Genomic DNA, 27652 nt, shown 5'->3' with positions numbered 1-27652 from the left:
CTGTTGAATGACCAAATGAAGCAACAGACTCTGTTGGGCTCTACAGGGCATGAAAGTAAACTCAAAAGCCACTCCCCTGTGCAGAAGGCACATCCAGGCTGGTCTGAAGACTCCAAGGCAAGGGCCCGCCCACTTCCTCTGCAAAGGGCCGGATAGTAAATTTTTGAGGCTGCGTGGGTCACACGCTCTCTATTGCAACCATTGAACTCTGCTCTTGTAGTGGGAAAGCAGGCATGGACAATTGGGTAAATGAATGGGCATGGCTGTCTTCCAATAATATTTTATTCATGGGCACTAAAATTTGAACTTCATAGTATTTTCACAAGTCACAAAAGGTCATTCTTTTGATTTTTTTTTTCCCACAACCATTTAAAAATGAAAAGAAAGAAAGAAAGAAAGAAAATGGACTAAGCCTGGGTGGCTTAGTCAGTTAAAGGTGGGGGATTCTTGATTGCAGCTCAGGTCCTGATCTCAGGGTCCTGAGATCAAGCACTGCTTGGGGCTCTGTGCTCAGCACCGAGTCTGCTTGTCCCTCCACATCCCCCCCCCCCCACTTGTGCACTCTCTCTCTCTCTCAAATAAATAAATAAATAAATAAATAAATAAAAATGGAAAAATAATTCTTAGATCGCTAGCCGTTCAAAAGTAACGAGCAGGTTCGATCTCCCGCTTCGCCCAGGCTGAGAGAGCTCCCCGGAAACGTGGCCTCGCACTGGGCCAGGCAGGGCGGGCGGGGCCTGGGAAGCATCGTGATGCCCCACAGTTGGGAAGGGAAAGCTCGGACTGGTCCACTCCTTTCGGCATTTAGCCAATCAAATCAGCGCGGCGCTGCCTCTTAGCCCCGCCTCGCGCCAGCGTCCGCGTTACGCGGAGAGTGTGCCACGCCCCCTTGTGCGCCCAGCACTCACTTCCGGGCACTGGCACGGCGTGACGTCAGGAGGAGGGCAGGTAAGTACGCGCGGGCGGAGGGGCGGTCAGGCACGGTGAGGGCCCTGGGTCTGGTCGTTGCTTCACCCGATCTCGGAGCCGCCCGATGGGGGACGAGCGCGCTGGGGGCCGCGGGGCTCTGCGGTTGTGGGCCCATGTCCGGAGCCGGCTACGGTCCCAGCCGCGACCCCCGACTGAAATCCCCGGGCCCGGCCGCGACTTCAGCCCCAGCCCCGGGCCATACTATGCCTGAAGGGCCCTTAGGTTTTCTTCTCTGAAAAAGGGGACCAGTGAGCGCCTACCTCACTGGGTTATGGTGAAGATTTTGATGCTTGTAAAACGGTTTGGCATGAGAAATAATCGAAGGTACCAACATACAACTCTGCATCAGGCGCTGGACTAAGTACTTCAACTCACTGAGTTTTGACAGCGGCCCTATCAGGTTGATACTTTTATAAACCCTCTTTATAGATGAGAGAACTGAAGCTCAGAGAGAAATGCTTTGCCAAAAGTCGAAACGCTAGCAAGCAGAGTCGGGATCCAAGCACTATGCCCTAAGCCAGTGGGGTTTATAATTACTCCTGACACCAAGAACTAGAGATTTCTATACATTCATCCTGTAGCCCCACCTGTGCCAGTCACTGTGGTGGTAAAACCCCTGTGAGAGCCCCAGCTCCTGAAAATGGGGTACCCTGCAAACATTTCCCAGTGTCTTATTCACAGCAACCCCAGAAAGTCCTGTCACCATCATAGACTCTTTACAGGTGAGGAAATAGAAGTTCAGAGATGCTCAGACACTGGCTGAGGTCACCCAGTTAGGAAGGAGTGGAGCTGGGATGCAGGCGCAGGGAACTGTGCCCCAAAGCCTGAGTGAGCGCTTAGCTGTTTTGTTGGCAAAAGCATTTTTAGGTTGGAAGTGACCTTGGGAAAATCTGGTCCAGGGACACACTTTACAGATGGAGGATCTGAGGTGAATGGATGTTCAGGGTCGTGGCAGAACAGTGTACATCTGGAACTTTGCACCCCAGCTTTGCCTCTGATCCTGGGAAGTTTCTTAAGCCCCCATGTCCTCATTCATCAACTAGGGATAAGAGTGACATAAAACAGACGAAACGAGGCAGTGATGTCGGAGTCGGTACAGCGCCTGGCATGCAGTAACTGGTAGACAGTACACAGCTAAGTTGGCAGAAACAATTAGATACTTCCTGACTCTAGCACAGGGAGCCAACAAACTACACCCACAGGCCAAAACCAGGCCACTGCCTGGTTCTGTACAGGCTGACAGCTAAGAATGGTTTTGACTTCATAGGTAGTTGGGAAAAATCAAAAGGAAGTATATTTTGTGACAGGTAACAACCATGTGAAATTCAAAATTCAGTGTCCATAAATAAAGTTTTGATGAAATGCAGCTGACACCTATTTACATATTGTCGGCAGCCTCTTTCTAGCTATGACGGCAGAGTTGAGTCATTGGGACAGAGGCAGTTGGGTCCGCATAGTCAGAAATACTTACTATCTGGTCCTTGATAGAGAAAATTCGCCAGTCTCCATTCTAGAATACGCTTCAGTCCCTCGTAGCATCTCTCTTTGGTGTCAAGTAGAACTTCCTTTTATTTGACCTAAAAGTCTCTCCTGCAGGGCGCCTGGGTGGCTCAGTTGGTTAAGCGACTGCCTTCAGCTCAGGTCATGATCCTGGAGTCCCGGGATCGAGTCCCGCATCGGGCTCCCTGCTCAGCGGGGAGTCTGCTTCTCCCTCTGACCCTCCTCCCTCTCATGCTCTCTGTCTCTCATTCTCTCTCTCTCAAATAAATAAATAAAATCTTTAAAAAAATAAATAAATAAAAGTCTCTCCTGCAAACATACAGGAGGAGGGAGGTCGCCCACCCCCAGCTTAAGGAGCCGTGTGTCTGATACCCATCACCTGTGCTAATTCTTAGGGGAGTGGTTCACACAGTCAGCATTTATCAGGGGCTAGGCACTGTCCCACGTGCTGGAGTTATAGCACAGTGTGACCTGGCGGAGGAGACAGACGGTAGACGAGTAAACCGCCACAGAGCCATGTGATAGGAACCCCAGGGAAGAAGCAACTTTAGATCAGGTAGTCAGATGAGGCCTCTGACAGAGATGATGTTTGAGCTGAGGCCTGTGACAGAGAACAGACAGCTGGTGGAAGAGCATTCAAGGCAGTTGGCCTGCACCTGCTGAGGCTTTGAAGGCAGCCAGGGAGCCAGCATGACAGGAACAGAGTGAGGGAGAGGGAGAGGGGTAAGAGGCACGCTTGGAGAGGCAGGCAGGGGCCCCACAGGCTATGGGAAGGGGTCGGACTTGATTCTCCAACCGATGGCCATCACTGGAGGGGTTTAAGCAGGAGAATTTATATTTTAAGATCTCTTTCTGGTCCCTGTGGGGAAAACAGACTGGGGCAGTCAAGAGCAGAGCCAGAAGACCGGGGAGGAGGCAGCTGCGCTGGTCCAAGTAAGCGATGATGGAGGCCACAGAAGGATGAGAAGTGTCAGGTGTGAAATATATCTTGGATGGAGAGTGAACAGGACACTATCTTTCTAAACAGACAAACACCGCTCTTTGGAGGATCGTCTAAGCTACCGACATCACACACAGCCCACAGCATCTTCTCCGGGAAGCCGTGGCCCCTCCACCAGACTCCCCGGGAGGGCAGGACTGGGCAGGGGGTTGACACTGCACAATCCGTGTCTCATCTTTTCAGATCAGCCGTGTTGAGGGCGAGGACCAGTAGGCAGCTGCCAAGATGGTGAGTGGACAGCCTTGTGCTCATTGGGTTTCTCTTCTGGTCTTCGTCAGGCCCCCAAAGTAGCTCTTTCCCTCCCTGTCCCCAAGCTATAAGGTGGTATTTCCAAACTCTGGATCGTGATCTTTTTGGTGCAGTGGGTCTCAAACTTTGCCATGCACTAAAATCATCCAGGCAGCTTTTTTCTTTTCTTTTTTCTTTTGATTTTGTTTTTTAAGGAGGTGAAATTCCTTAACTGTTGTAGAGTGTATGACTTAGTGGTATTTAGTATTTTCATAGTGTGGTACAGCCACCACCTTTATCTAGTTCCAAAGCGTTTCCCTCTCCCCAAAAAGGAAATCCTGTCCCCATGAGCAGTCACTCCCCAGCCCCCCTCCCCCAGCCCCCGGCAGCCACCAGCCTGCTTCCTGTCTACATGGACTCGTCCATTTGGGACATTCCCTGTAAGTGGAATCATACAATATGTGGCCTTTCGTGTGTGGCTTCTTTCACCGAACCTAATGTTTTTGAGGTTCATCCATATTGCAGCAGGAATCAGAACTTCATTCCATGTTATGGCTGAGTAATATTCCCCCATCTGAATCGGCCACATTCTTCATATCCGTTCATCCACCGATGAACATTTGAGTTGTTTCCACCGTTTGGCTGTTGTAACTAGTGCTGCTGTGGGCATGCGTGCACAAGGATTTGTTCAAACACCCGTTTTGGAAGATGCCTTTTAAAAGCCCCATGTCCCGGCACCACACCCCAGAGCAGACCCGGTCAGGAGAACTTCTAGGGGTGGGGGCCAGGCATCGGTATTTTAGAAACTCCTCAGGAGGATGTAATGTTCAGCCAGGTTTGAGACCCACTGCTTTGGTGGGTGATGAGGTCAGTTTACTGGGGGGCTGCCAGCATTTAAAAGCAAGACCCTCCCAGCCGGGGTAAGTGTTCTTTCACAAAACCCGCACCGGGCTTCGCTCTATTACATGTGCGTGTGCTCGGTGGTAGTGTTAAATGTGGCTTTGCTGTCGGTCATGGTCCCCAAAACACTGAACGCCCTTACCTTAGGAGAGTCTGGTTCTCGTGGAGTTTTCCTCAGTGATGATGGTGGTTCGCCAGTTCCCAAGTCACAGTCTCCATTCAGAGCCCAGGGCTTCTCTAGGATGTCCCTCAGGCTCCCTCGTCCGGGTCCTGCCCCTCGAGGCTGCACGACGAGGTCTCCTCCAGGACACCCTCTCTGAGTCACGTCTCTCTTCTGCTTCCCAGGGTGAAAGGAAAGGTGTAAACAAGTACTACCCTCCGGATTTCAATCCTGAAAAGGTAAGGGCAGGTTCCCTTCCCCGTGTCCACACTAGCAAAGAGACTCCATAGCAGGGGCCGCAGAGCACATCATCCGCCCCTGGGGTCAGAGCCGTGGCTGCAGAGCGTGGGTGGCCTCTAAGGGCTCGCTGCCGTGCACTTGTCACATGGGGCTCAGGACAGTCTTTGTTCCCAGTGGTAAATGTGGCTGTGTCATCATTGACCTTTTACTCCGGGCCCAGCTTGGCGTGTTTGCAGCGAAGGTCAGGAGGAGGTCCAGCACACGTGCTCTGTGTCAGACCCCCTCGCTCTCCCAGGTCCACCTCCTCTGGCTTCCTCTTTGTTCCCTCGGCTGTTCCCTCTGCCTGGAATCCCTTCTGACCACAGGTTCCTTCCCTCCCTTCAGGTCTCTCCCCACAGAGGGCCTGCCTGACCACCATCTCGTCCTCTATAGCATCACCTAGTGCCTTATTTCTCTTTGTAGCCCTTATAACTCCCTGATGCACTATCATTTCATTTGGATATCGTCCCTCTCCCCCTCTAGAACATCTGCCTAAGGGCAGAGATGTCCATCCATCTCATTCACAGCTGTGGTCCCACACTGTAGGCACTGTGTAAGGGCCTGGGGACAAATTGTCCCGGCTATGTGATCCCAGGCACGTGACTGGGCTCGCTGTGCCAGTTTCCCCATATGTCAAAAGGGGGAACTAAAAATCAGCCCAACGTCACAGGATCCTTAAGGGGTTAAAACGAGATGACGCAGGGCACCTGGCTGGCTCAGTCCATAGAGCTGTGACTCTTTGATCTCGGGGTCGTGAGTTTGAGCCCCCTATTGGGCAGAGATGACTTAAAAATAAAATCTTAAAGTAACCTTTAAAAAAAAATAGACAAAGGAAAAAAACAGAGTGAGGCCCGTGAAGTGCCCAGTAAGCGCTGACCAGAGCTGTCCCTTCACCTCAGCGTCCCCACAACACCAGAGGCAATTACAGTCACCGTCCCCAGTCGACAGATGGGGGAAACAGAGGCTCGGCAGGCAAAAGGCAACCTCACTGCCCCGGGTCACGTGGCTCTTTCAACTCCTAAATGGAAGAGCAAAGATTCAAACTCACGTATTCCTGCTTCCAACCCCACTTGCTTCCCCAAGGCCTCAGTGCCTCGCGGTTTGCTGTTGGCACTTGCCACAGGGCGCGAGCAGGCGGCCTCTCAGCCGGGGAGAGCCGGCATGGCTGTGCTGATCCGCTCCCTTGTCCCCCCCACAGCATGGCTCCCTGAACCAGTACCACAGCAGCCACCCGCTGCGGGAGCGGGCTCGGAAGCTGTCCCAGGGCATCCTCATCATCAGGTAAGGCCCCAACACCACCTGCGGACCCCTGCGTTTTGCGCCACCTGGCATCGGGCTCTGGGAGAATTCAGCGCCCCTGATTTTGTCCAGTGTCGCAGGGTCTTAATTCCAGAAAGCGGGAAGTCGCTCTATCCATCAGCTATGGCCGTGTAACCAAATGATAAACACGCAGCGTGTGTTGCTCACAATTGTGCAGCTCAGCTGGACGCCTCTGTTGGCCTTGCCTGGACTTGGCTGACTCGGGCTGGGCTCTCTTACCTGTTCAGGGGTCGCCTGCCTGGCGACTGGCTGGGCCGGCACGACTGGGCTCTGCTCCACATGTGTCTCATCCTCTGGTTGGCTAGCCTGGGCTGGTTCACATGGCAGCGCCCGGGTTCCAGAAGGGAGCGAGCACAGGCATGCAACGACTCTTGAGGCCAAGCCCCGGAGCAGGCACGCCGTCCCTTCCAGCTCAGTGATTGCCCAAAGCCAGTCGTGTTGCAGGGGGTGGGGGCGTGGTAATTCATCCACCTCTTGACAGGAAGCATTGCGGAGTCACACTGCAAAGGGCACAGATATGGGGGGGATAAAGAATCCCAGCCGTGACCACCATCGAGCCAGGACAGTGACCCTTCCTGCAGGGCTCTCCTTTGGTGTGTGGCCCGCTCCCCAGTGGCCCAGCCACGCCAGGAAGCAGAAGCCAGCCTGTGGTGCCTTGAAGGACGAGCCCTTGTCTGCTTCGTGGACCTGGACCTCCGTCCCTGTGTGCAGCCTGGGCCTGAGCGGAGGATCCAACGACAATCATGAGAGGCGGGAATGTCGATGGAAGAAGAATCAAGATCCGAGCGCCAGCAGTGACCTCGGGAGGCACGGAGCTGAAGGGCGCCCCGGAACAGCCCCCGCACCTCCAGCCCCAGAGCCCGCCATGCTCAGCCGCCACGGGCCTGTGCACGCCACCTGCTCCCACTCTTGTCTGTGGGGCCCTCCGCTCGTACCACAGGGTCTTTACTTCACCTCATTATTCATCACTTCGTGGTATTTTAAAATGGAAGCTCTGTCACTCCTGCACACGGACGGCCAGATCAGTGTCGCAAATAGAACCGTGGAAAGAAATCCAGGGACCGTACAGCAACCCAGCTAAGCTCTGGTCGGGCCACTGCTCCACTCAGCTCACTTCCTCCTCTGCTCCAGTTGGTTTAGCTGACAGGGTGAGGCATGAAGACAGGGCCACACCGGCAGAGACTCACCCGGACGGGGTGAGCCCGCGGGAGAGCAGGATGACAGGACCGGCCTGGCTGTAGGAACGCCCACCGCTCTCTGTCCTCCCCACGCCACGGGCTGTGGCAGGAGGCACGGGCGCGCAGACCCCGGCAGGGCCCAAGCAGACAGGTGCCGATCAGCCATTTTCTGTTTGCGTAGGTTTGAGATGCCCTATAACATCTGGTGTGATGGCTGCAAGAACCACATCGGCATGGGTGAGCTTCGCCTGCCCTTCCGCTCCTCACCCCACCCCCGACCGTTCAGCCCTGCAGACGGCGAGCCCCTTCCCCACCGGGCCGTGAGAGACCATCTCCACCAGGGGCCCCTGATCAGGAATTGGAGAGGAGATAGGCATCCCAGTGACTGGTGGGTTGTGGAGAGCAGTGAGGAGGCCCGGCTTTGCCACTTCCTAGCTCGGGGACTCTCAGTGGGTGACTTAGTCTCTGTGTGCCTCGGTTTACCCAGCCATAAATTCAGATGGTATGAGCGCCCCACCTGTGTGGCATACGAACTATGTAGCACACAGCACACATGAGGGCTCATAAACTCAAACTGCCACTGCCCTTGCTGTGACCTTTAGCGTTTGGACCCCTGTCCATGCCACAGATGGACGGACAGACAGACATGGGCCCGTGGGCCCATGGGCAGCTCTGAGACCGCAGGCCAGTGACTTGACCCACCTGGCTTCCGTTTCCAACTCTGTGATACAGGGACCCTCAGCTCTTCATGCAGCGCCTAGCCCAGGACAGCAGGTCGCTCTGTAAATAGGAGTGGTGGTGCTTGGTACGAGGGTCCAGCCCTCTCACAGGGACCATGGAAGAGCAGAAGGAGGGGCTGGGCCACCCCACTGCTGAGGAGGATGAGTGACACTCTCTCCTCGCCAGTAGGTCCCCCTGATCAGACCCAGCCAGGGGCATCTGCAGCGAAGTCCACCAGATGCTCAGGGGACAGAAACAGGGTGCAGCCTGACACCAGAGGCAGGCCACCCTCAGGGCCATGAACCGAAGCAGCCACCAGGAAAGGAAAACTCAGGCCACACCACCCACCAGCCCAAGCTCTATTTTTGTAGTTTAAGCTGTTTTCACCCAGCGAGCAATATTAAGCAGATCAAGAGTATATATCATCTAATCAGTGAAAAAACAAAAAACACAAGACGTTAATAATAAAAGCCAACCCTTCTTGAGCACCTGCCACGTCCCAGGCTTTATGCTAAGTGATCTGTGAGTACTATTAGTTCCTGTGATTCTCACAACAGCGCTGCGTGGTAGCCGTTATAGTCTTCCCTATTGAACAGATGGGGAAACTGAGGCCCAGAGGGCCAAAGTAGCTGGCCTAGGGTCGCCTAGCTGGAATGTGGTAGAGTCTGGATTTGAACCTGGACCCTCCTGCTGGCCACCCACCCTCCTCTGCGGCTTGAGCACCTGTCATGGAGCCTGGACATGGCTCTTTCCCACCTTGAATTTTAGGGCCCTCCAGGGGTGTCTCTGGAGGAATACCACCCCTTTCTGCCCCCCACCCAGGGAAAAGATGCTGAGCCTCCATTCTCTCCCTCTCCTCCCAGGTGTTCGCTACAATGCAGAAAAGAAGAAGGTTGGCAATTACTACACAACCCCAATCTACAGGTACAGGCGGCCTGGTTGGTGTCTCAGAGGGATGCATCAGATAGCTGCAGGGCGAGGGGGGCTCCAGAGGAGTCCCGAGTAGAAGATCAGCCATTCCGTGATGGCCATTTCCTGCGGTCCTTTCCTGGAAACTGTCCCAGTCTGTCAATCAGGGCACATCCCCTCTGCCTAGAACCCTCCATGGCTCCCACCTTTCTCAGAGTAAAAGCCTGAGCCCTCCCCATGGCCCACAAGGCCTTGCACACTCGGCCTGGTCCCCTCCCTAGCCTCACCTCCCCCCACTCTCCCCCTCAAGGTCCCTCACACAGCCCAGAAAGACCCCCTCCTTGGGTTTCTGCTCCAACACCGCCTCTGAGAGAGGCCTTTTCCAAAGCAGCGCTCACCACCTGACACTGGTTGCTCGTGCATTTGCTGCCAGTGTGGCCCCTGCTGGAATGTCAGTCCCTCCAAGAGCAGGCTGGCATCCTTCACATGGCATCCGTCTCCAGCTTCTGCTTCTGTGTCCCCAGCAGCTGCCGCCTAGCCTGCCACAGAGCAGCCTGACTCGGGAGGGTTTGTTGAATACGTGAGTGAAAAATGAACAAACACCAGACAGCAAGTCAGTTCTGGGCTGATAGGACAGTGTGTCTCACCCACGGCCCTAACCCCAGATGCAGAGCTTGGTGTGTAGTAGGTGCTCAGTGAATACTTGTCGCGTGACGCGCACGAACAGAAGGAAGCAGACAGGGGTGACGGGTGGCCTGACTTCCGCCCTCTGCCCACCCAGGTTCCGGATGAAATGTCACCTCTGTGTCAACTACATCGAGATGCAGACGGACCCGGCCAACTGTGACTACGTGATTGTGAGCGGCGCCCAGCGCAAGGAGGAGCGCTGGGACATGGTGGACAATGAGCAGGTGCTGACGACAGGTGAGCACAGGGCGTGGGCCCCAAGGCCAGCCGTGAGGCCGAGCGGGAGCCTGAAGGCCCTGCCGCCTTCTGGCTATTACAGAGCACGAGAAGAAGCAGAAGCTGGAGACGGATGCCATGTTCCGCCTGGAGCACGGCGAGGCTGACCAGAGCACACTCAAGAAGGCCCTCCCCACCCTGAGCCACATCCAGGAGGCCCAGAGCGCCTGGAAGGATGACTTCGCGCTCAACAGCATGCTGCGGAAGAGGTTCCGGGTGAGTGGGGGCGCCTGCCTGGGGTCGGGACCACAAGGGAGCGGGGGGTTGCCGACTTTGGAAGGGGAAGAATGCAGGGGCAGCCCTCGCCACACCACATCCTAGCTCTGAGCCTCAGTTTCCCCATGTCACCGCGTCCCTACCTCAGGGCACCCATGGGGAGCCCCGGCTTGCAGCGCACTTACCTACTGCTCAGCTCATAACACACATTTCATGGATCCACTCACCTATCCCAAAACGAAGTCCATAGATTGTCAGCCCACCCCTACGTAATTGCCAGAATCAACTCTGCAGTGCCCTGTGGTTAAAAAAAAAAAAAATTTTTTTAAGGGAAAGTCACCTACAATGAAATGTAATCGTGCATTTTTCAGTATACGAATGTTTGGCCAAGACCCCTGCCCTGGCGTGGAGAGTCGCTGAGGGTACAGGGGCAAACGCCAACTCCTGTCCCCAGGGACACAGTCCTGGCTCGAGGACACCCCGGGGCCCTGCTGTCAGTGACCACGATGGCTTCTGAAGTTGTACCAAAGATACTGGGTGGTGCCACGTCACAGGGAGTCAGGCCCAGGGTCAGATGGGTGTACCATGAATGGATTTTTCACCCTCTCGGGCATCTGGCGGGGCACCGGAAAATCCTGCAGGACGTGAGAACCTTCCCTCTTCCCTCACTCTGTGAGGCGCCTTGTGCCCCTCCAGGCAGTCAGGAGCTTCCCCAGCAACCCCCATAGAGCGCAGACTGTCACCATCCTACAGCTCCTGTCCCTTCCTGCTTCCTTTGCTGATTGTTCTGTGGTCATTATTAAAAGTAAGACTGCTAGTTTTCTTACTAATTATTTGTTATCAAAAACATATGCTTCCAGCCGGGCCTGTGCCCTGAGCTATGTGTCCCCTGCCTTCTGGGCGTCTCCCCATGAGGTGTATAAGGACCCTCAAACATACAAGCCCCCATCCGGCCCTAAGCCACCCACCTGCATCTTCCCCTTCTCGGCAATGGAGGCATCTCTGTCCTTCCAGGGGCTCAGGCCCCAAAACCTGGAGTTGACCTTGACTCCCCCTCGCCCCTGTTTCCTGTTGGCAAATTTTTCAGGGTCTGACCACTCCCACAGCCCCCATCATCTCCTGCCTGGACCAGCACAGTCTCTCAGCCCTGGTCTCCAGGCGCTCACCCCCACACCCCACCCCCACACACAATCTGTTCCCCACATGGCCACCAGGAGGCACCTGTGAATACCTGAGTCCCTCCCCATGGCCCACAACCCGAATGATCTCACCTCCCCCCTCCTTACTGTCTCCACCTTCTCAATCACTTCATTCCAGCCACACTGGCCTCCTTGCTGTTCCTCAACCACTCCAAGCACACCTCTGCTTCTGGGCGTTTGCACAGGCTGTTCCTTCTACCTTGGAACACTTTTCCACCAGATATGCACTTAACTCCTTCATTCAGACATCTTTTCTCAAATGTGACCTTCTCGGGGAGACCTTGCCTGACCCTTCCCTCCGTCCTGCACCACATTTACAGTTGAACCCCTCACTCCCTACCTCCTTCCCAGCATTCTTTTTCTCCTCGCCACTTTCTCTTTCTCACCCACTAGAGTGTCAGCCGCGTGAGGCCAAGGGTTTGTGTCTGCTCACTGCTGCATCCCCAGTGCCTAGAACAAGGCCTGGTACAAGCTGGCCGTTCTGTGAATATTCATGGGATGGATGAGCAGAGGACTGAACAGTGCGCGTATTAATGACGCTTGCATCTTGCACTTGCTGAGTGACTTCTGCATCCTGGGCCCTGTGGGAGGCCCTTTCCTCGAATGAGCTTGAAGAGGAGGAAGCTGAGCAGAGGGACACAGCCCAGGTCAGCGGGCAAGGAAGAGGCAGGTCTTTGACACCCACCATACCTTTCCCTCTCCCCGTCCCCCGCCACACAGGAAAAGAAAAAAGCCATGCAGGAAGAAGAAGAGAGGGACCAGGCGCTGCAGGCTAAGGCGAGCCTGGCCATCCCACTGGTGCCCGAGACAGAGGACGACCGCAGGCTGGCCGCCCTGCTCAAGTTCCACACCCTGGACTGTGCGTGGGGAGCCAGCAGGCGGGGGCGGGGGGTGGGTACTGGGCAGCAGAGATGGGGGTCCCCGGTCATGAGTGGGCCGTGGCAGGCCAAGGCAGGGGGCAGCTTTGGACCTCCTTCCCTCTCTTCCCTCCCAACCCCCAGCCTACGAGGACAAGCAGAAACTCAAGCGGACAGAGATCATCAGCCGCTCCTGGTTCCCCTCCACCCCAGGACCCGCCACCAGCAGCAGCAAAGCCGGCAGCGTCCTGAAGAAACTGGCCCAGAACCGCAGATCAGCACTCGTCTGCTCTCCCATCACTGTAGGAGACCTGGGCATTGTGCGACGGCGGTCCCGGGAGGTCTCAGAGAGCCCCCAGCACGCAGCGGAGACCCCCAAGCCTGGGGAAACATGGGTGCCAGAGGGGAACACCCAGGACGGGCCCACATGCCCCCAAGACTGCTCTCCAGAGACAGCCGAGACCCTCAAGAGCAGGGGGCCTCGGGGGCAGGAAGGGAAGTGTCAGGACAGGCCCCAGTCCCCACCAGGCTCCTCTCAGGAGGCAGCCACCCCCCAGGACGTGCCACACCCGTGCACCCTCAGCTCCTCTCTTGTGGCTGATTACTCCGACTCCGAGAGCGAGTGAGCACTTCTGGGGACCGCACCTGCTCCAGAGGCTGCGACGGGCCCAGGAGGCCCCTCAGACTGCAGCCCTGCTTGCCCACCAGCCCTTGGAGAGCTCAGACGCTGCCCCTCCCCAGACCTCGCCTTCCCGCAGCAGGGAAGATATTTATTTGGTCCTGGAGAGGGTGTTTGTGCCTTGTGGGACAACATCCCAACATTAAAGCGCTGCTTCTTTGTCCCTGCCTCAAGTTGCTAGATGAGCCCAGGGCTGTCTCCCCCACCCCCACCCACCTGAGCTTCGGGGACTCTCATCAGCCACTGTGATGCTGCTGCCGCAGCTGTGGCCCCAGCCATGATCCCCACCCGTCCTGTTGAGGGTTTCAAGGTGGAGGCTCCGGTTGGTCTGCAATCCGAGCCGACTTCCCAGAGGAGGCAGCACAGGCTGAGGGTGAAGGGTGGAAAGGGAACCAGACCGCAGTAACCCCACAGGGAAGGCTGGGGGTTGGGAACATAGGTGGTGCCGGAAGCACCTGGGCCTGGAGTATGCAAGTGTGGGGTTTTCATTATCCCCAGCCTGTGGGGATGCCTTGGAAGGTCATGAACGAGCTCCCCTTCCCCTTCCCTACCATGATGCATCTTTTGAAGGGAACTGGCAAACTGAGCAGAAAAGGGCTCAGAAACAGCAGGGCATCCACCCAGAGATGCTACCTGCCCCCTCCCCCGAAACCGTGGAAAAGGAAGATCATTTAACAAGTATTGATGGGGTATTTGCGGTGTGCCAGGCACTAACCTAGGCCCTGGGGATACAGTGGTGAACCAGACACACGGCCCTCGTGGGGCTGAGGTTCTGGCCAACTTCTTATTTGCGCCTGTCCCTCGGGGGAGATGGTAGCCCCAATGGCTGTCCCCAGCTCACCAGCCTTTGCTCTCTGCCGGGATGGGAAGGTTTCGGGGCAACGGTAAGACCCCTTAGTCCTTGGAATCCCCCCCGATTCGGGCCTTTCTCTCCTTGAGACCACCTTCAGCACTCGCTCTGGCCAAAGTCAGGCGCCTAAGGGTGACTTGGGGGATCACGCTATGAGGCCCTAATTCTCGCCGGCTAAACACAAGGCCTAGAATCCAGTAGTTGCCCCATAAACGGTGCCATCGGTGGTTTCCAGGAGGCGACTAACTGCCCAGACTTAACCGGGAAAAGTAAGGTGGGATTAGTCGCGGGTCCTGCGGGTTTGCTGTGCGCATGCGCCTCCTTGGGGGAGGGGCGCGCCGGTCCCGCCCCCTCCTCGCGTTCCGGGCGCGTCCCGCGTGCTGGGGTCGCCCCGACTGCTTCCTGAGTGGCCGTGAGCGAGGCGGTGACACCATGTCCCTGGAGGCGATCCGCTACTCTCGGGGCTCGCTGGAGATCCTCGACCAGCTGCTCCTGCCCCAGCACAGTCGCTACGAGGCAGTGGGCTCGGTGCGCCAGGCCTGGGAGGCTATCCGCGCCATGAAGGTGGGGCCACGCGGCGGAGCGGCGGGGCCGGGGTGGGAGTGGGGGCGCCCCCGCCTGACCCCAGGATCCCCCCCTCCAGGTGCGCGGCGCCCCGGCCATCGCGCTCGTGGGCTGCCTCAGCCTCGCCGTGGAGCTGCAGGCGGGCGCGGGGGGACCGGGACTCGCCGCGCTGGTGGCCTTCGTGCGCGACGCGCTGAGCTTCCTGGTCACCGCCCGGCCCACCGCCGTCAACATGGCCCGCGCTGCCCGCCACCTGGCCGAGACCGCAGCCCTGGAGGCTGAGCGCGAGGGCGCCACGGAGGCGGCGGTCCGGGAGAGGTAGGGGGACCTTGTGCCAGGCACTGCTCTATGTGGAAGCTATTAACTCATTTTTTCGCAGAGCGACCCGTTTTACATATAGCGAAACTGAGGCAGGCACGGCACATCAGTCCAAGGCCACACGAGCAGGACTAAGAGTCCACCCCGGGCAGCTGGGTCCCAAGGTTCTTGCACTCAGCCCCTTCACTCTGCCTCCCCAGAACATGCCCAGCCCCATCTGCCTTAGAGGTCCTTTTCCGAGCCACTGCATTCTCCTGGTTTTTGCTTTTGAGGAATTTTGTTTCCTGTCCTGATCCCCACCGTGCCCTTTTGTTTTTCCACTCTCCTCTGCTGCACCTATGTGGTTACCTTCCGAGTTCCTTGACCCCACCAAGCTTACTCCTGTCTCAGGGCCTTTGCATATGCTATCTCTGCAGGCGGCTATCCACAGAGCTAACTCTCCAGCAGGCTTCAGATTTCTGCCTTCCCCAACGCCTCATGTAACACAGTTCATCTCCTGTGCTCTGTCCCCTGATTCGGCTGCCTTCTCCTTCACTTCATTAACTGCTCACCACCTGCTTTCCCCACTCTACTGTGAGCTCCACAGGGGCAGAGATTGTTGTCCTGTTCATTGCTGTGCTCTCCCACACATATGAGGTAAACGTGTTGTGTGAGCAACATACATGTGTGGTGTGACAGGTGACAATAACAGAAGGGTGTAGGCCCCACAGCCTGGAGGGGCTTTGAGCAAGAGGGCTCCTGCACAGGAGTGTTGGCCAGGGAAGAGGGGCCAGCCGGGGCACCAAGGCCTGGTGGCTGGTGCTGAGAGCCTCTTGTTGGCCCCAGAGTGATCCGCTGCGCTGAGGACATGCTGGAGAAAGACCTCAAGGACAATCGGAGCATTGGGGACCTAGGAGCCCACCACATCCTGGAGCGGGCAGCTCCTGGGGGCGGCAAGGTGACCGTGCTGACCCACTGTAACACTGGTGCGCTGGCCACTGCTGGCTATGGGACAGCTCTGGGTGAGTGGGCATCCATGGGAATGGGGAAGGGGCCTTTTTGGATGCTAGAGAAAGAAACCCTAACCACTTTACCCACCAAAAAGATGTGAATTTATTCTGGTACACAAGTGCTTAGGGTGTTAGCTTCAGGCATGGCTGGATCCGGGGGTCAAATAGTGGCATCAGGATCCATCTGTCCCCGTTCCTAAATTCTGCCCTCCACAGCGGCATCATTCTCTGCTCCACAGGTCAGCAGGGAGGCTGCTAGGGTTCAGATCATGAAGAGCCAAAAGTCTCTAAGCTGACAGTGCCAGAAAAGTCTCCTCGTATCTCAGGGGCTTTGATGGGGTCACTGGCCTATCCAGGATCAATCAGTGGGTCCAGCACAAGCCGTGTGCCTAGAGAACGCGCAGGATGCGAACTCCAAGAGGACTGAGAAGGGGGGGCTCCCCAAAAGAAAGATTGGGATTTCCTCTGACCAAGAGATTTGACTACCTGCCTGGGCCCTGCCTTTGTGCCTGGGGACTGAGGCCTTGATGGCAAGACACCGATTTATTCACTAAACAAACACCGATTAAGAACCAAAGTGCCCCGGGGCGCCTGGGTGGCTCAGTTGGGTAAGCGACTGCCTTCGGCTCAGGTCATGATCCTGGAGTCCCGGGATCGAGTCCCGCGTCGGGCTCCCTGCTCGGCAGGGAGTCTGCTTCTCCCTCTGACCCTCCTCCCTCTCATGCTCTCTGTCTCTCATTCTCTCTGTCTCAAGTAAATAAATAAAATCTTTAAAAAAAAAAAAAAAAAGAACCAGAGTGCCCCACCATTCCTGCATACATGCATTCCTTTATTCACTCAGCACTTAACTAAGCACCTATTGTGTGCCAGGCACAGTTCTGGACACTGGGGACCCACCAGTGAACACAGTAGACAAAATCTCTGCCCCAAGGATTAGGAAAGTAGGAGAAACAAACACAACCAATCACTAAATATGTGTGCTGTGTTCAAAGGTGGTAAGTACTAAAGAGAAAGCCGGGAAGGGGTCAGAGGTGTGGGGTTTGCTGGGTGAGATCGAGGGATCAGGGAAGGCCTCACCGAGAAGATGTTCTCTGAGCACCCATGTACCCGGCAGAGGGGACAGCCACTGCAAGGGCCTGGGGATGGGACTGTGCCTGGTGAGGCTTTGGTGAGCTGTGCTTCTATTTTTTTTTAATATTTTATTTATTTGGGGGCACCTGGGTGGCTCAGTCATTAAGGGTCTGCCTTCAGCTCAGGTCATGATCCCAGGGTCCTGGGATCGAGCCCCACATTGGGCTCCCTGCTCAGCGGGAAGCCTGCTTCTCCCTCTCCCACTCCCCCTGCTTGTGTTCCCTCTCTCTCTCTCTGTCAAATAAATAAATAAATAAAAATCTTTAATATTTTATTTGTTTGAGAGAGAGAGAGAGAGAGCAGTGGGGGAGAGGGAGAGAGAATCCCAAGCAGGCTCCACGCCCAGCACAGAGCCCGACACAGGGCTCGACCCCACAACCCTGAGATCACAACCTGAGCCGAAATCAAGGGACAGACACTCAACCAACTGAGCCGCCCAGGCGCCCCTGAGCTGTGCTTCTCAACGAGCCACCCTGCCTATGTGTCGCTTTCCGTCTCATCCTGACATCCTGGTGGCCGGGCCCCACAGGTGTGATCCGCTCACTGCACACCCTGGGCCGTCTGGATCATGCCTTCTGCACGGAGACCCGACCCTACAACCAGGGAGCCCGGCTGACCGCCTTCGAGCTGGTGTACGAGCAGATCCCCGCCACCCTCATCACGGACAGCATGGCGGCAGCTGCCATGGCCCACCGGGGCGTGTCAGGTGCGCGGGCGCGGCGCCAGGGGCCGGAGCTCTGGGCGTCCAGGGCCAGGTTATGACCCCAGCATCTTGCTCCCCAGCTGTCGTCGTGGGAGCCGACCGCGTGGTTGCCAACGGTGACACGGCCAACAAGGTGGGCACCTACCAGCTGGCCATCGCTGCCAAGCACCACGGCATCCCCTTCTACGTGGCTGCACCCAGCTCCTCGTGTGACCTACGTCTGGAGACGGGCAGGGAGATCGTCATCGAGGAGCGCCCAGGGCAGGAACTGACCGATGTCAAGGGGATCAGGATTGCAGCCCCCGGTAAGCTGTCCCCTTAGAGGGATCACCACAGCGCCTGGGCACCCCCCTTTAGGCACCGTGGCCCCTTCATGGGGGCCGGTGGATTTCGGGTAGAATCATCCTTCTGGGGCATAAGCAGCTCTTTCCAGCCATTTCTTGGAACAGAAGCACCTTGAAGGTCAGATTCAAGGTCAGAGTGTACAACGAATGAGTTAGGAGACTTAGGGCAAGTTGTCCTGCTATTCTCCACCTGGGTTTCCTCCCTTGAAGAAGAAATGAGAATACTGCCTTGCCTAGTGCCTAGGAGAGACACTGATGTTCTCGGCTTCCCCACGCCGCCTGGCTGCCATGCGCAAGATATCTGCATTCTCTCGTCCCCCAGGGCCCCAGTGTTCACATCTGTAAGATGAGCGCTTGCTACGGCCCAGCTCACAAACCCCAGGGTTGTCAGTGAATTCACCCACATGACGTGGAGGACGGTGCCTGACCCTTGCTTAGCGCTCATTAGATGGTAACAATTATGGTTGAAATCTTTTATGAAAAGGACCAGTTAAGATCCCTAAGTGCCGAAAATACTGTGGGGCTGCTCCCCCAGAGTCCAAGTATGGAGCTAAGGTAAAAATCACACTATACAGCTAAGCAGAGGGAAGTCCCAACATTCTGTTGCTTTGTGCTCCAATTCCTTACAGCGTTTTAAAAATAGATACAATTAATTCTCTAAATTTTTTTTCCTTCATTTTGTTTTTGGTGCCCCTGCTTTCCTGGAGGCATAATGAGCACTGGCCAAAATCACTGAGCAGAGAAAACTGAGGCCACCAGTTTGCAGCCTCTCGTGTAAAAGGTTGTTAACGCTCAGCAAATATTTTTGAGTACCTGGCCGATTCTCGGTGCTGTGCTAGGGGGCACAGGGGACACAGGAGTGAAAAAGATGTAAACGCCCCTGCACTCGCGGAGCTGACAATCCAGTGGGAGAGATCGACAACAAACAAGATAAATAACAAAACCACAGTGTATGTTAGAAGCGGGTGCGAGCGCAGGAGAAATAAACAAGGCAAGGACAGGCGTGGGAAGTGTCGTTGCGGGGAGATTTAGACACAGTGATTGGAGAAATCCTCGCCGGGAAGGTGACATTTGAGCAAAGACCTGAAGGAAATGAAACAGTGAGTCATGTGACTACTGGAGGCAGAGGGGACTGCCCGTGCAAAGGCTCTGAGGTGGGTTCTTAGAGCTTCTTACAGAGACCCTTGCAGCCGGCAAAAGTGGGGTAGATGTCTATAAGACTTCTAAGCCTTCTTGGACAATGACAGCCCAGGAATGGGGGGTGGGGGTCTAAACTAGTTACTGGGTGCTAAAGCCCCATGTAATGCCTTCATGCACTTACAGAGTGAGCATCCCCAGATTGTCAAGGATTCCCCAACTCATGAACCACCATGGGGGAGACAGGTGACAAGGGCTTGAGAACTTTCAGAGCCAAATACCTGCCTTCTTGCCTCCCCTTTCTCTCCTGCAGGCATTGGGGTTTGGAATCCTGCCTTTGATGTCACCCCCCACGAGCTCATCACTGGCGGTATCATCACAGAGCTGGGGGTCTTTGCCCCTGAGGAGCTCCGGGCAGCCCTAAACACCACCGTCTCCTGAGGGTAGGGACCCTAGATGGACCCCAGAAGTAACCAACCTGACTCTCCATAGTCTGCCCCCATTCCCTTAGGTTTTATAATAAACTTAATGAATGGCTTGCCCCCAAACTGACCTTCTTCCCCCAACCACCCTTCTTCCTAGAGTAGGGAGAGCACACAGGGCCTTTGCATGGCTCTTAAGAGCCCTATAACTGGAGCCAGTCTGCCCAAGTTCGAAACCCAGCTCAGCCCCTTTCTCTACAGTGTGGTCCTGGCCAAGTCACTTCGCCTTTCCATGCTTTGGTGTTCTCATTTATAAAATGGGGACAATACGGGCACTGCCCTCTTAGGTTGCTTCAGGGCTAGAACTAGGGCAGGGCCTGGGGTACAGAATTTTAGAGGGGACACCAAAAGGCTCAGTAATCAAGATAAATAAATAATAGCTTCATGAATTATTTTTTATTTTTTCTAGAGAAAGAAAATGAGAGCGCAAGTTAGGGGTCGGAGCAGAGAGAGAGAGAGAGAGAGAATCCCAAGCAGAATCCATGCTCAGCATGGAGCCCAACACGGGCCTCAGTCCCATGACCCTGAGATCATGACCTGAGCTGAAATCAGGAGTCGGACACTTAACCAACTGAGCCACCCAGGCACCTCCGATTTTTTTAAGTAATCTCTACACCCAAAAATGTGGCTCAAACTCACAACCCCAAGATCAAGAGTCACATGCTCCACTGACTGAGGCAGGCAGGCACCCCTAAAATTCTTTTTTTTTTTTAAAGATTTTATTTATTTGAGGGAGAGAGAGAGAGAGAGAGAGTGAAAGAGAGGGCACAAGAGGGGGTAGGGTCAGAGGAAGAAGCAGACTCCCCACTGAGCAGGGAGCCTGGATGCCGGGACTCCGGGATCATGACCCGAGCGGAAGGCAGCCGCCCAACGAACTGAGCCACCCAGGCGCCCCCTTCTTTTTTTTTTTTTTAAAGATTTTATTTATTTGAGAGAGTGAGAGAGAACATGATGGGGAGAGGGTCAGAGGGAGAAGCAGACTCCCTGCTGAGCAGGGAGCCCAATGCGGGACTCGATCCCAGGACTCCGGGATCACCACCCTAGCCGAAGTCAGTTGCTTAACCAACTGAGCCACCCAGGCGCCCTAAAATTTTATTTTTAAATGTTGAGGATACTATTTATATTGATACTGAATTTTAGACACCCTTAAAGTGTGCACCACTGAGTGCCTCAGTCACCTCACCCTAGACTAAATTTCATGTACAAAGGGCATAAAACTAAGTTTTACAAAACAAACGAGCCCTCAGTAAATGTTATCTTACCATACAACCTTTACTTGGAAGTTTTTGCGAAGGTTTGCGTAAGATCTGCCTTTATGGGCGCCTGTCTCTTTAATGCTTTGCCACGTTGTGTCCCGTGAGCCTTTGCGCCCTGCGGCCCCCGCTGTATCCCGTCGCGCCCTGCGCCTTCCGGCTGCAATTGCTTTCAACCCCGCCTTTTCCGGCGCATGCCAGATCATGGCGCAGGGGCAGCGCAAGTTCCAGGCACGGAAGCCGGGGAAGAGCAAAGCGGCGGCAGCGGCCTCAGAGCGGAACCGGGGCCCGAGGAAGGGTGGTGAGGAGCTGTCAGGGGTCTGGGGGGCGAGGAGGGCCTGGAGCTCCCCGGCCTCATGTTAGCGCGTCTCTTCCCAGGTCGTGTGATCGCCCCCAAGAAGTCGCGCATCGTGCAGCAGCGAAAGCTCAAGAAGGTGAGTGGGGGCGTGCGAGCAGCGAGGGAAGGAGCCTGGAGGCCCGTGAGGGGCGGAGGATGGTGCCTGGACCCGGTGGGGGAGCCTGGACAACGCAGATCTCTTGAGTCTCAGTTTCGACCCCTGTGCCATGGGTAGCGGAACATCACATACCACACTCAGCGGGCCTCGAAGGAGCAAGGCCTGACGCGCAGAAAGTGTTAAACGCACGTTAGCTGCTCTCGCTGTTACCGTTCTTTAATAGAAGTGGGAAGGGGAGGTGGCGTGGCAAAGTAGAAACCCGAGCTTTGCAGAAAGGCAGTGCTGCGTGCGGTCGCAGCTCCCAGCAGCTAGTATTTCTTCACCCTGAGTCTTTTAACCTGTAAAATGGTCATAGTAATAGCACCTTTCTCCCAGGGTTGTAAGGATTTAATGCCATGGGGCACTTGTAAAGCGCTGAGAACAGCACAGGACACAAGTGAACGTTAGCTGCGTTGGTTGTCATTTTTGTGGTTGTGTTTAAATGTAGCTTCTTTATATAGGTGGGTAGGGCTGAGTTTACAGAGAAGTTTAAAGAGATTTGAAACTGGTTTTACTGGAGTCAGATTTGAGTTCAAATTGTACTCCACACTAACTAATGCGTAATCTTGAGCAAATCGTTTCGTTTCCTCAGAGCCTCGGTTTTTGAGACCTGGGTACCCAGTGATCTGCCTACCTCCATCTGGCAGCGGGAGGCAGGCTGTCTCATGGGCATCTCAAACTCAGCATATCTAAAACCAAGCTTCTGATCCTCCCCTCAGCCTCCCAGACATAACCCTGCCACAGTCTTGATTCAGGAAAACTCTGTCCTTCCAGATACTTGGGATCATCTTTGATTCCCCCCTTCTCTCATATCTGGGTCAAGTCCCATCTTTTTTGCTTTTAGTATTAATCTAGAATCCACCCATTTCCCCCCTGCCTGGTCCCATCCCATCAGCTACCCCCTGGACCAGTGCAGGGACATCCTCCCTGATCTCCTGCCACTCTCCCCCTTGCTCACTGGCCCCTTAACTGTTCTTACCCCACCTCAGCATTTCACTGGCTGTTTCCTCTGCCCAGATTCTTCTCCCAGAAATCCACCCGGCTCCCTTTCTCAGAGTATAGTCTGACTGCAGGTGGTGCTCCTGAGTGGCTGTCCCCGATAACACGCATCCCTCACTCGTTTCATGTTCTTTCTTGGATAGCAGCACTTACCTTCACTTTAACCTAGTGGGTCATGGGCGTGTATGTCGTCTCCATACACACAGGTATGGCTGAGTGCCAGCTCTCAGAGGGCAGAGGTTTTTCTGTGTCTTGTTTGCTGTTGTGTCCCCTGCACCTAGGTATGTGACAGTCATGGTGGTCATGGTCCTTGGAACTCAGGCAGGACAGGGCGGTTTGGGAAATATGATTAAACTACCAGTTTTGGACCCAAACCCCTGTGCCTTTGCTTGCTCACATCTCTGTGTCTCGGAGCTCCAGTTCCACCATCTGCCAGGCGGAAATGACATGGGCCAGGAGGGGACTGCTGCCTGGAAGCTGAGACCAAACGCTCTGGGCGTGCAGGGTTCCAGTCTCCCATCCTTCACCTGTTTGGGGAAGCCTGGGCAAGTGCCTCTTCACTGCAGGAACCTGTTTCTTCATCTGTAAAATGGAGATGAGTAGAGGTGTAGAAGCTGAGGTCCAGAGATGAGAACGGGATTTTTTGTGTGTAACACCTCAAAGAGTGCAGGACAAGACTTAAACTCCAGACCCTCAGGTGCTGTTTCAGGGGGAGTTGCTCATCCAGCCTTCTGTGTGCTCTCACCAGAGAGAGGGCAACGGGTCAGGCGCCCCCCTCCCTCCACCTCAGGTCCCAGTCTCATTGCCCTGTGGTTGCTCCCGCTCAGGACCTGGAGGTCGGGATCCGGAAGAAGATTGAACACGACGTGGTAATGAAAGCCAGCAGCAGCCTGCCCAAGAAGCTGGCGCTGGTGAAGGTTCCTGCCGAGAAGGAGGCAGCCTCTTCCTCCTCTGCCAAGACACCTTCCTAAGGACACCAGCCCACTGGAGGCCATCGCCACAGCCTCCACAGGCAGCACCGCGAGAAGGAGCCGTGCTCCCCGCAGCCTTGGGTGGCATGCCCCTCAAATGGCCCTGGGGGCCTAGCCCATGAGTAGGTGATCAGCAGATCTGGAGTGCACTGGTCAGCTTCCCAGGGTGCCAAGGACTCCAGAAGGGAAGGAATGTTCACCGGCTTCCTGTGTCCCCCTCCTCCGGTCTTGTCTTCCCTGGTTTAACCCAGAGCAATAAACGTGACTGTGATTCCTCCTGCATTCCCATGCTCCTGTGAGTGGGTCAGTGCTGGGGCTGGGGACCAGGTATCCCAACTAGGTTAGTCCCAGCAGTTCCCACCAGAGACCAGCCATGTGCCCACGGAGGGACGAATGGGCTTCTGCACCTTCAGCCCAGGAGCTGGAGGAGAGTCTTTTCGCCCCTCTCGCCCTGGGTGACTCCCACCAACCCCCTCACTTGCCTGCATGCCCAGGTCACCACCTCTACTGGAGACAAGCCAGGCGTCTTTGGGAGCGACTCTCCCATCCATAGGACAGATGCTGACAGCACCTGGTGGGGTCTCAGTGCTAGTTCAACCAGAATGCACTTGGGAACTGCTCGGGGCCACCTTGATCGTGAAAGCCCTAACAGCTTGTATTTATGTAGCACCACCAGTGGTCCAGGCACCGTTCTAGCGCTTCCCTTGTGATGGCCTGTTTAGGTCACGTCGCCAACATTACCGAGCAGGGATTTGCACGGCCACCAGCAGGGTCCCCGCTCCCCGCTGACCAGCCGCTGTCTCCTCCAGACCGAGACCCTCTCCTGCTCCCTCCTGGGCCCCTCCGTCATTCCGTCACTCCTCGTTGGCAGTTGTGCCTGTGAAACAGCCAAGAATCTGACCGCCTTCCTGCCCTCCCCCTGCTGGGGGCTGGGGAGCAGGTCACGGCTCAGGAACAAGGCTGCAGTCGGGGTGATGCTGAGCTGCTGCCTGGGGTGAGGTGGCGGCACCCGTGGGTAAGGCAGCCACACCTGTGAGTGACTGGCCCCCAGCCAGCGAACCCACCGCAGTCGGCTTTTCTGGGTCCCACACAGTGGTGGTCAAAAATTTCTGAACTACTAAAATTTTTCTACAAGATAGGGGACAACCAGTGTGGAAAACAGTTCGGTGGCTCCTCAGTTCAGTTTAGCCTAGAATTACCGCCTGACCCAGCCATTCCACTCCGAGGCACATGCCGGAAAGGACTGAAAACAGGGACTCGACCAACAGCTCGTACGTGAACGTTCACAGCCACACTAGTTACGGTCCCCTAAAGATAGCAGCAACCCAGGTGGCCCCAGCAGACAGTGGGGAGCATGTGTGTCTGTACAAGGAGTGTGCTTCCACCGTAAAAAGGTACAAAGTGCCACATGCTACATGGATGCACCTCGAAAACATCCTGAGTGAAAGAAGTCGGCCACAAAAGGCCATGTGCTGTAGGATTCCATTGATGTGAAATGTCCAGAAAGCGCAAATCCACAGAGAACAGACCTTGATATGGGGGTCCATGGTTGACCGGGGGAGGGGGAGTTGCTAATGGATTCTGGGGTCATCTTTTGGAGTAAGAGTTTTGGAACTAGACAGACGTAGTGGCAAAACAGTGAAATGCCACTGAACTGTACGCTTTTTTTTTTTTAAGATGAATTTTAGCACAGGGGGGTGGGGCAGGGGGAGAGAGAATCCCAAGCAGACCCCCACCAAGCTTGGAGCCCCACTTGGGGCTCGAGCCCATGACCCTGAGATCATGACCTGAGCTGAAATCAAAAGTCAGACGCTCAACCGACTGAGCCACCCAGGCACCCCTGAACTTTATGTCTTTAAATGGTGGGTTTTATATGTGAGCAATTTCACACCAAAAAAAATCCGATTTATATCTTGAAAAATCAGAACTTGTGGCACCAGAGCCCAAATTCAATGGAAAGACTGGCTTGGGGTTTCCCCAGGCCCGATGCTCAGGTTTCAGCAGGGGCAGGGGTGGGGGAAGAGGGCGGGAGGACTGGAGGGTAGGGCTGCGTTCAGGGGTGTGATGCGCACGCGCCCTTCCTTGAGCCCCACTTGGGCAGCCCCGATGCCCATGCCATCTGCCCACAGCATAGCAATGTCTCCCCTAAGCAGGCAGCTAGTGGCTTCTGCCTTTTGAGATGGAGCCCCTTTGCCCACTGGGCATTTATTGTACGCCTGCCCCGTGCCAACCTCAGCTCGGGAGAGCTGAGAACTGGCATTGTAGTGGGGAAAACAGAAAAACCAAGAAAACCCGCCAAGGCTGCCCCCTCCAAACCCCCACCTCGTCTCTGTCCTGCCTCCTGCTGTGGTTCCCTCCCCCTCCCGGATGTCACCTCCAAGAGCCCTCCTCTGCCCTTCCGAACCTCCAGCCCCAGGAGTGGTCACTCGGCACTCGCTCTAGACTGGTCTTCTTTGCATCTTTGTTCACTGCTATGTCTCCAACACCTAGGACAGCGTGCAGGAGGCGCTTAATGAACAGGTGTTCATTGAATGAAGGAAGTAATGAATTGTTTCCCTTTTTTGCAAGGAAAATTTTGCATTTCAATGAATCAGTTTTGATTATTCAGGGCATCATCTCTATACAACACACCCTTCTGGGTTATCTGATTCATAGCATTGTCTTTCAACTCTCAGCTCTGTAAATTGTAAGCAACTGATAGCGATATAAAGCCACTTATCTGTAGACATGCAAATTCCATCCCGGCCAGCAGAGGTTTCGATGACAACCTCCTCCCCTATGGAAAAAAACAATTTGCCCCTATCTGCACGTTTATTTGCACAAATAGTCTGATAATGTAAAAGTGCCTGTTCTCCAGATTCTCTTTCAAGCCGCGTGTAACATCTGCCTGGTTCCCACGTGAGTTCAATAAAAACGTTAACACGTGTCCACCTTTAAGTATCTACGGGAATCATGATTTCTCTCTTCTGGAAATCATTTGTTAACCTTTTTCTGGAATCTCAGAAGAGCGAGGACTGGGACAGGGTGTCTGGAACCCAGGGCAACCCCACTGGGGCCGGCGGCGCCCAGGCGGGCCAGGGACTCCTGTAAACTGGCTCCTTTGTCCCTCTGACACCAGCCCTTTGGAGGAGGACCCCAGGGGCGAGGAAAGGCATTCAGGCGCAACAGGTATGAGGTCTGGAATGTCAACCCACTTGTTCCCCCTTGGCCCCATCCCCTCTGCCTCCCCAAAGAGCCTCACAGCCCGCATGACTTTTCCCTCTGCTTGTTCCTTCCACCTGCCCATAAAAGCCCACCAATGGTGCCGAAGCCAAGAGCCCCAGACTTTGGAAAATAACTACACCTTGAGTTCAGTGCCAGTTTCTGCCACTTCCTGGCTGTGTGATCTTCAGCAAGTCCTGTCCCCTCTCTGAGCCTCTGTTTGCCCATCTATTAAATGGGGATCCTAACACCCTTCTCTCAGTGTGGAGAATTCTGGAGCCTGAGGGCTGTAAGGGCTGCTTTTGTTCAAAGAGTGGAGCCCAAGACTAGCCACTCAGCCTGTCCTGTCTTGCCTGTCACACTGGCCCTCTCTGCAGGGCCAGGGCAGCCACTAAATATGGCTTTTGAGACACAATTATTCTTTCCCAAGCCTTTCCTCTCCTGCTTCCACCATTCCCCTCCACCTGAATGCCCAATTCTCCTGGCAGGGTCCTGCCGCTCAGCCCATGAACCTGTGTTCCAAAAGGGAAAAAAAACAAGTGACAGGAGTAAATCTTGCCAGTTGGGCAGGCCAGAGGGGCTGCATCAGAACCAGGAAGCGAAACTGCCTGGGCTGGTTTCCCGCCTGAGTCAGCAAGGGCAGGGGTTGTGCGGGGGGCGGGGCAACTGGCAGAAGACAGGGACCCTGGAAATTGGGGTGGGGTGGCCACAGAGCTGGGGGGCCCCTGTTCCCCTCCAACTGAGCCTCCAGGGCCACCCTATTTCCCATGGGTCTCAAGGACATGTGGGTTTGGGATCAGGAGCTGTGGATGCCTAGACAGTGAGCTCACAGAGGCCTGGCGGGGTAAGCGCGGCTTCCATCTCCCTGCAGCCCAAGCTCACTGGCTGCATGGAGAAGGCAGGACATGTGGATGGCTGCTCCCAACCTCTCCTAGGAGGAGAGCTGGCCGAGAGAGACTTCCAGGGGCCTTTCTGACCTCATAGATTCTCCGGAGATCACTGTATGGCCTTGGGCAACTTTCTGACCTTCTCCAGGCCTCATTCCCCTCATTCGTAAAATCGGGAAAATGGAATAGAATGTTGGTGCTTCCCAAACACTGTGCATTTGATTCCCAGCCAATGCGACAGAACCAGCCCAC

At 55.3% G+C, this 27652-nt stretch overlaps 3 protein-coding genes and 1 long non-coding RNA gene across 8 annotated transcripts; 3 read left to right on the top strand and 1 right to left on the bottom strand.

The window, feature by feature from the left end:
• Window positions 1-867: 867 nt before the first annotated feature.
• On the top strand, window positions 868-13238 carry YJU2B (YJU2 splicing factor homolog B). 4 transcript variants are annotated; one of them, XM_045862887.3, is made up of 10 exons: window positions 868-948; window positions 3497-3697; window positions 4943-4996; window positions 6235-6317; window positions 7716-7771; window positions 9118-9178; window positions 9945-10087; window positions 10170-10342; window positions 12262-12400; window positions 12543-13238. In XM_045862887.3, exons 2-10 carry the CDS (start codon window positions 3695-3697, stop codon window positions 13022-13024), a joined length of 1194 nt encoding a protein of 397 aa, XP_045718843.2. In that variant the 5' UTR covers window positions 868-948; window positions 3497-3694; the 3' UTR covers window positions 13025-13238. The 4 variants fall into 4 exon arrangements, with proteins under 4 accessions (XP_045718843.2, XP_045718845.2, XP_045718844.2 ...); XM_045862889.3 differs by having other exon boundaries at window positions 880-948; window positions 3653-3697; XM_045862888.3 differs by lacking the exon at window positions 868-948 and adding an exon at window positions 964-1369.
• On the bottom strand, window positions 4446-22710 carry LOC135361537 (uncharacterized). The gene is made up of 4 exons (XR_010404895.1): window positions 22495-22710; window positions 10570-10640; window positions 6576-6856; window positions 4446-4931 (listed from the first exon to the last, which is right to left on the bottom strand). It is a non-coding gene; the product is annotated as an uncharacterized LOC135361537 (long non-coding RNA).
• MRI1 (methylthioribose-1-phosphate isomerase 1) lies at window positions 14108-23209 on the top strand. 2 transcript variants are annotated; one of them, XM_045862885.3, is made up of 8 exons: window positions 14108-14491; window positions 14571-14809; window positions 15635-15810; window positions 17459-17635; window positions 17713-17937; window positions 19427-19556; window positions 21227-21282; window positions 23169-23209. In XM_045862885.3, exons 1-6 carry the CDS (start codon window positions 14240-14242, stop codon window positions 19552-19554), a joined length of 1197 nt encoding a protein of 398 aa, XP_045718841.2. In that variant the 5' UTR covers window positions 14108-14239; the 3' UTR covers window positions 19555-19556; window positions 21227-21282; window positions 23169-23209. The 2 variants fall into 2 exon arrangements, with proteins under 2 accessions (XP_045718841.2, XP_064426017.1); XM_064569947.1 differs by lacking the exons at window positions 19427-19556; window positions 21227-21282; window positions 23169-23209 and adding an exon at window positions 18684-18727.
• CUNH19orf53 (chromosome unknown C19orf53 homolog) lies at window positions 20829-23594 on the top strand. Its single transcript, XM_045862886.3, has 3 exons — window positions 20829-21149; window positions 21227-21282; window positions 23169-23594. Exons 1-3 carry the CDS (start codon window positions 20930-20932, stop codon window positions 23310-23312), a joined length of 420 nt encoding a protein of 139 aa, XP_045718842.1. The 5' UTR covers window positions 20829-20929; the 3' UTR covers window positions 23313-23594.
• The last annotated feature ends 4058 nt before the right edge of the window (window positions 23595-27652 follow it).

Source organism: Mirounga angustirostris, unplaced genomic scaffold (assembly GCF_029215605.1).
Source record: "Mirounga angustirostris isolate CCGP_5_RB_7025 unplaced genomic scaffold, mMirAng1.0.hap1 SCAF_1, whole genome shotgun sequence".
NCBI lineage: Eukaryota > Metazoa > Chordata > Mammalia > Carnivora > Phocidae > Mirounga > Mirounga angustirostris.
The sequence above is the reverse complement of the archived record's forward strand: the minus strand, read 5'-3'. Positions and strand labels throughout refer to the sequence as shown.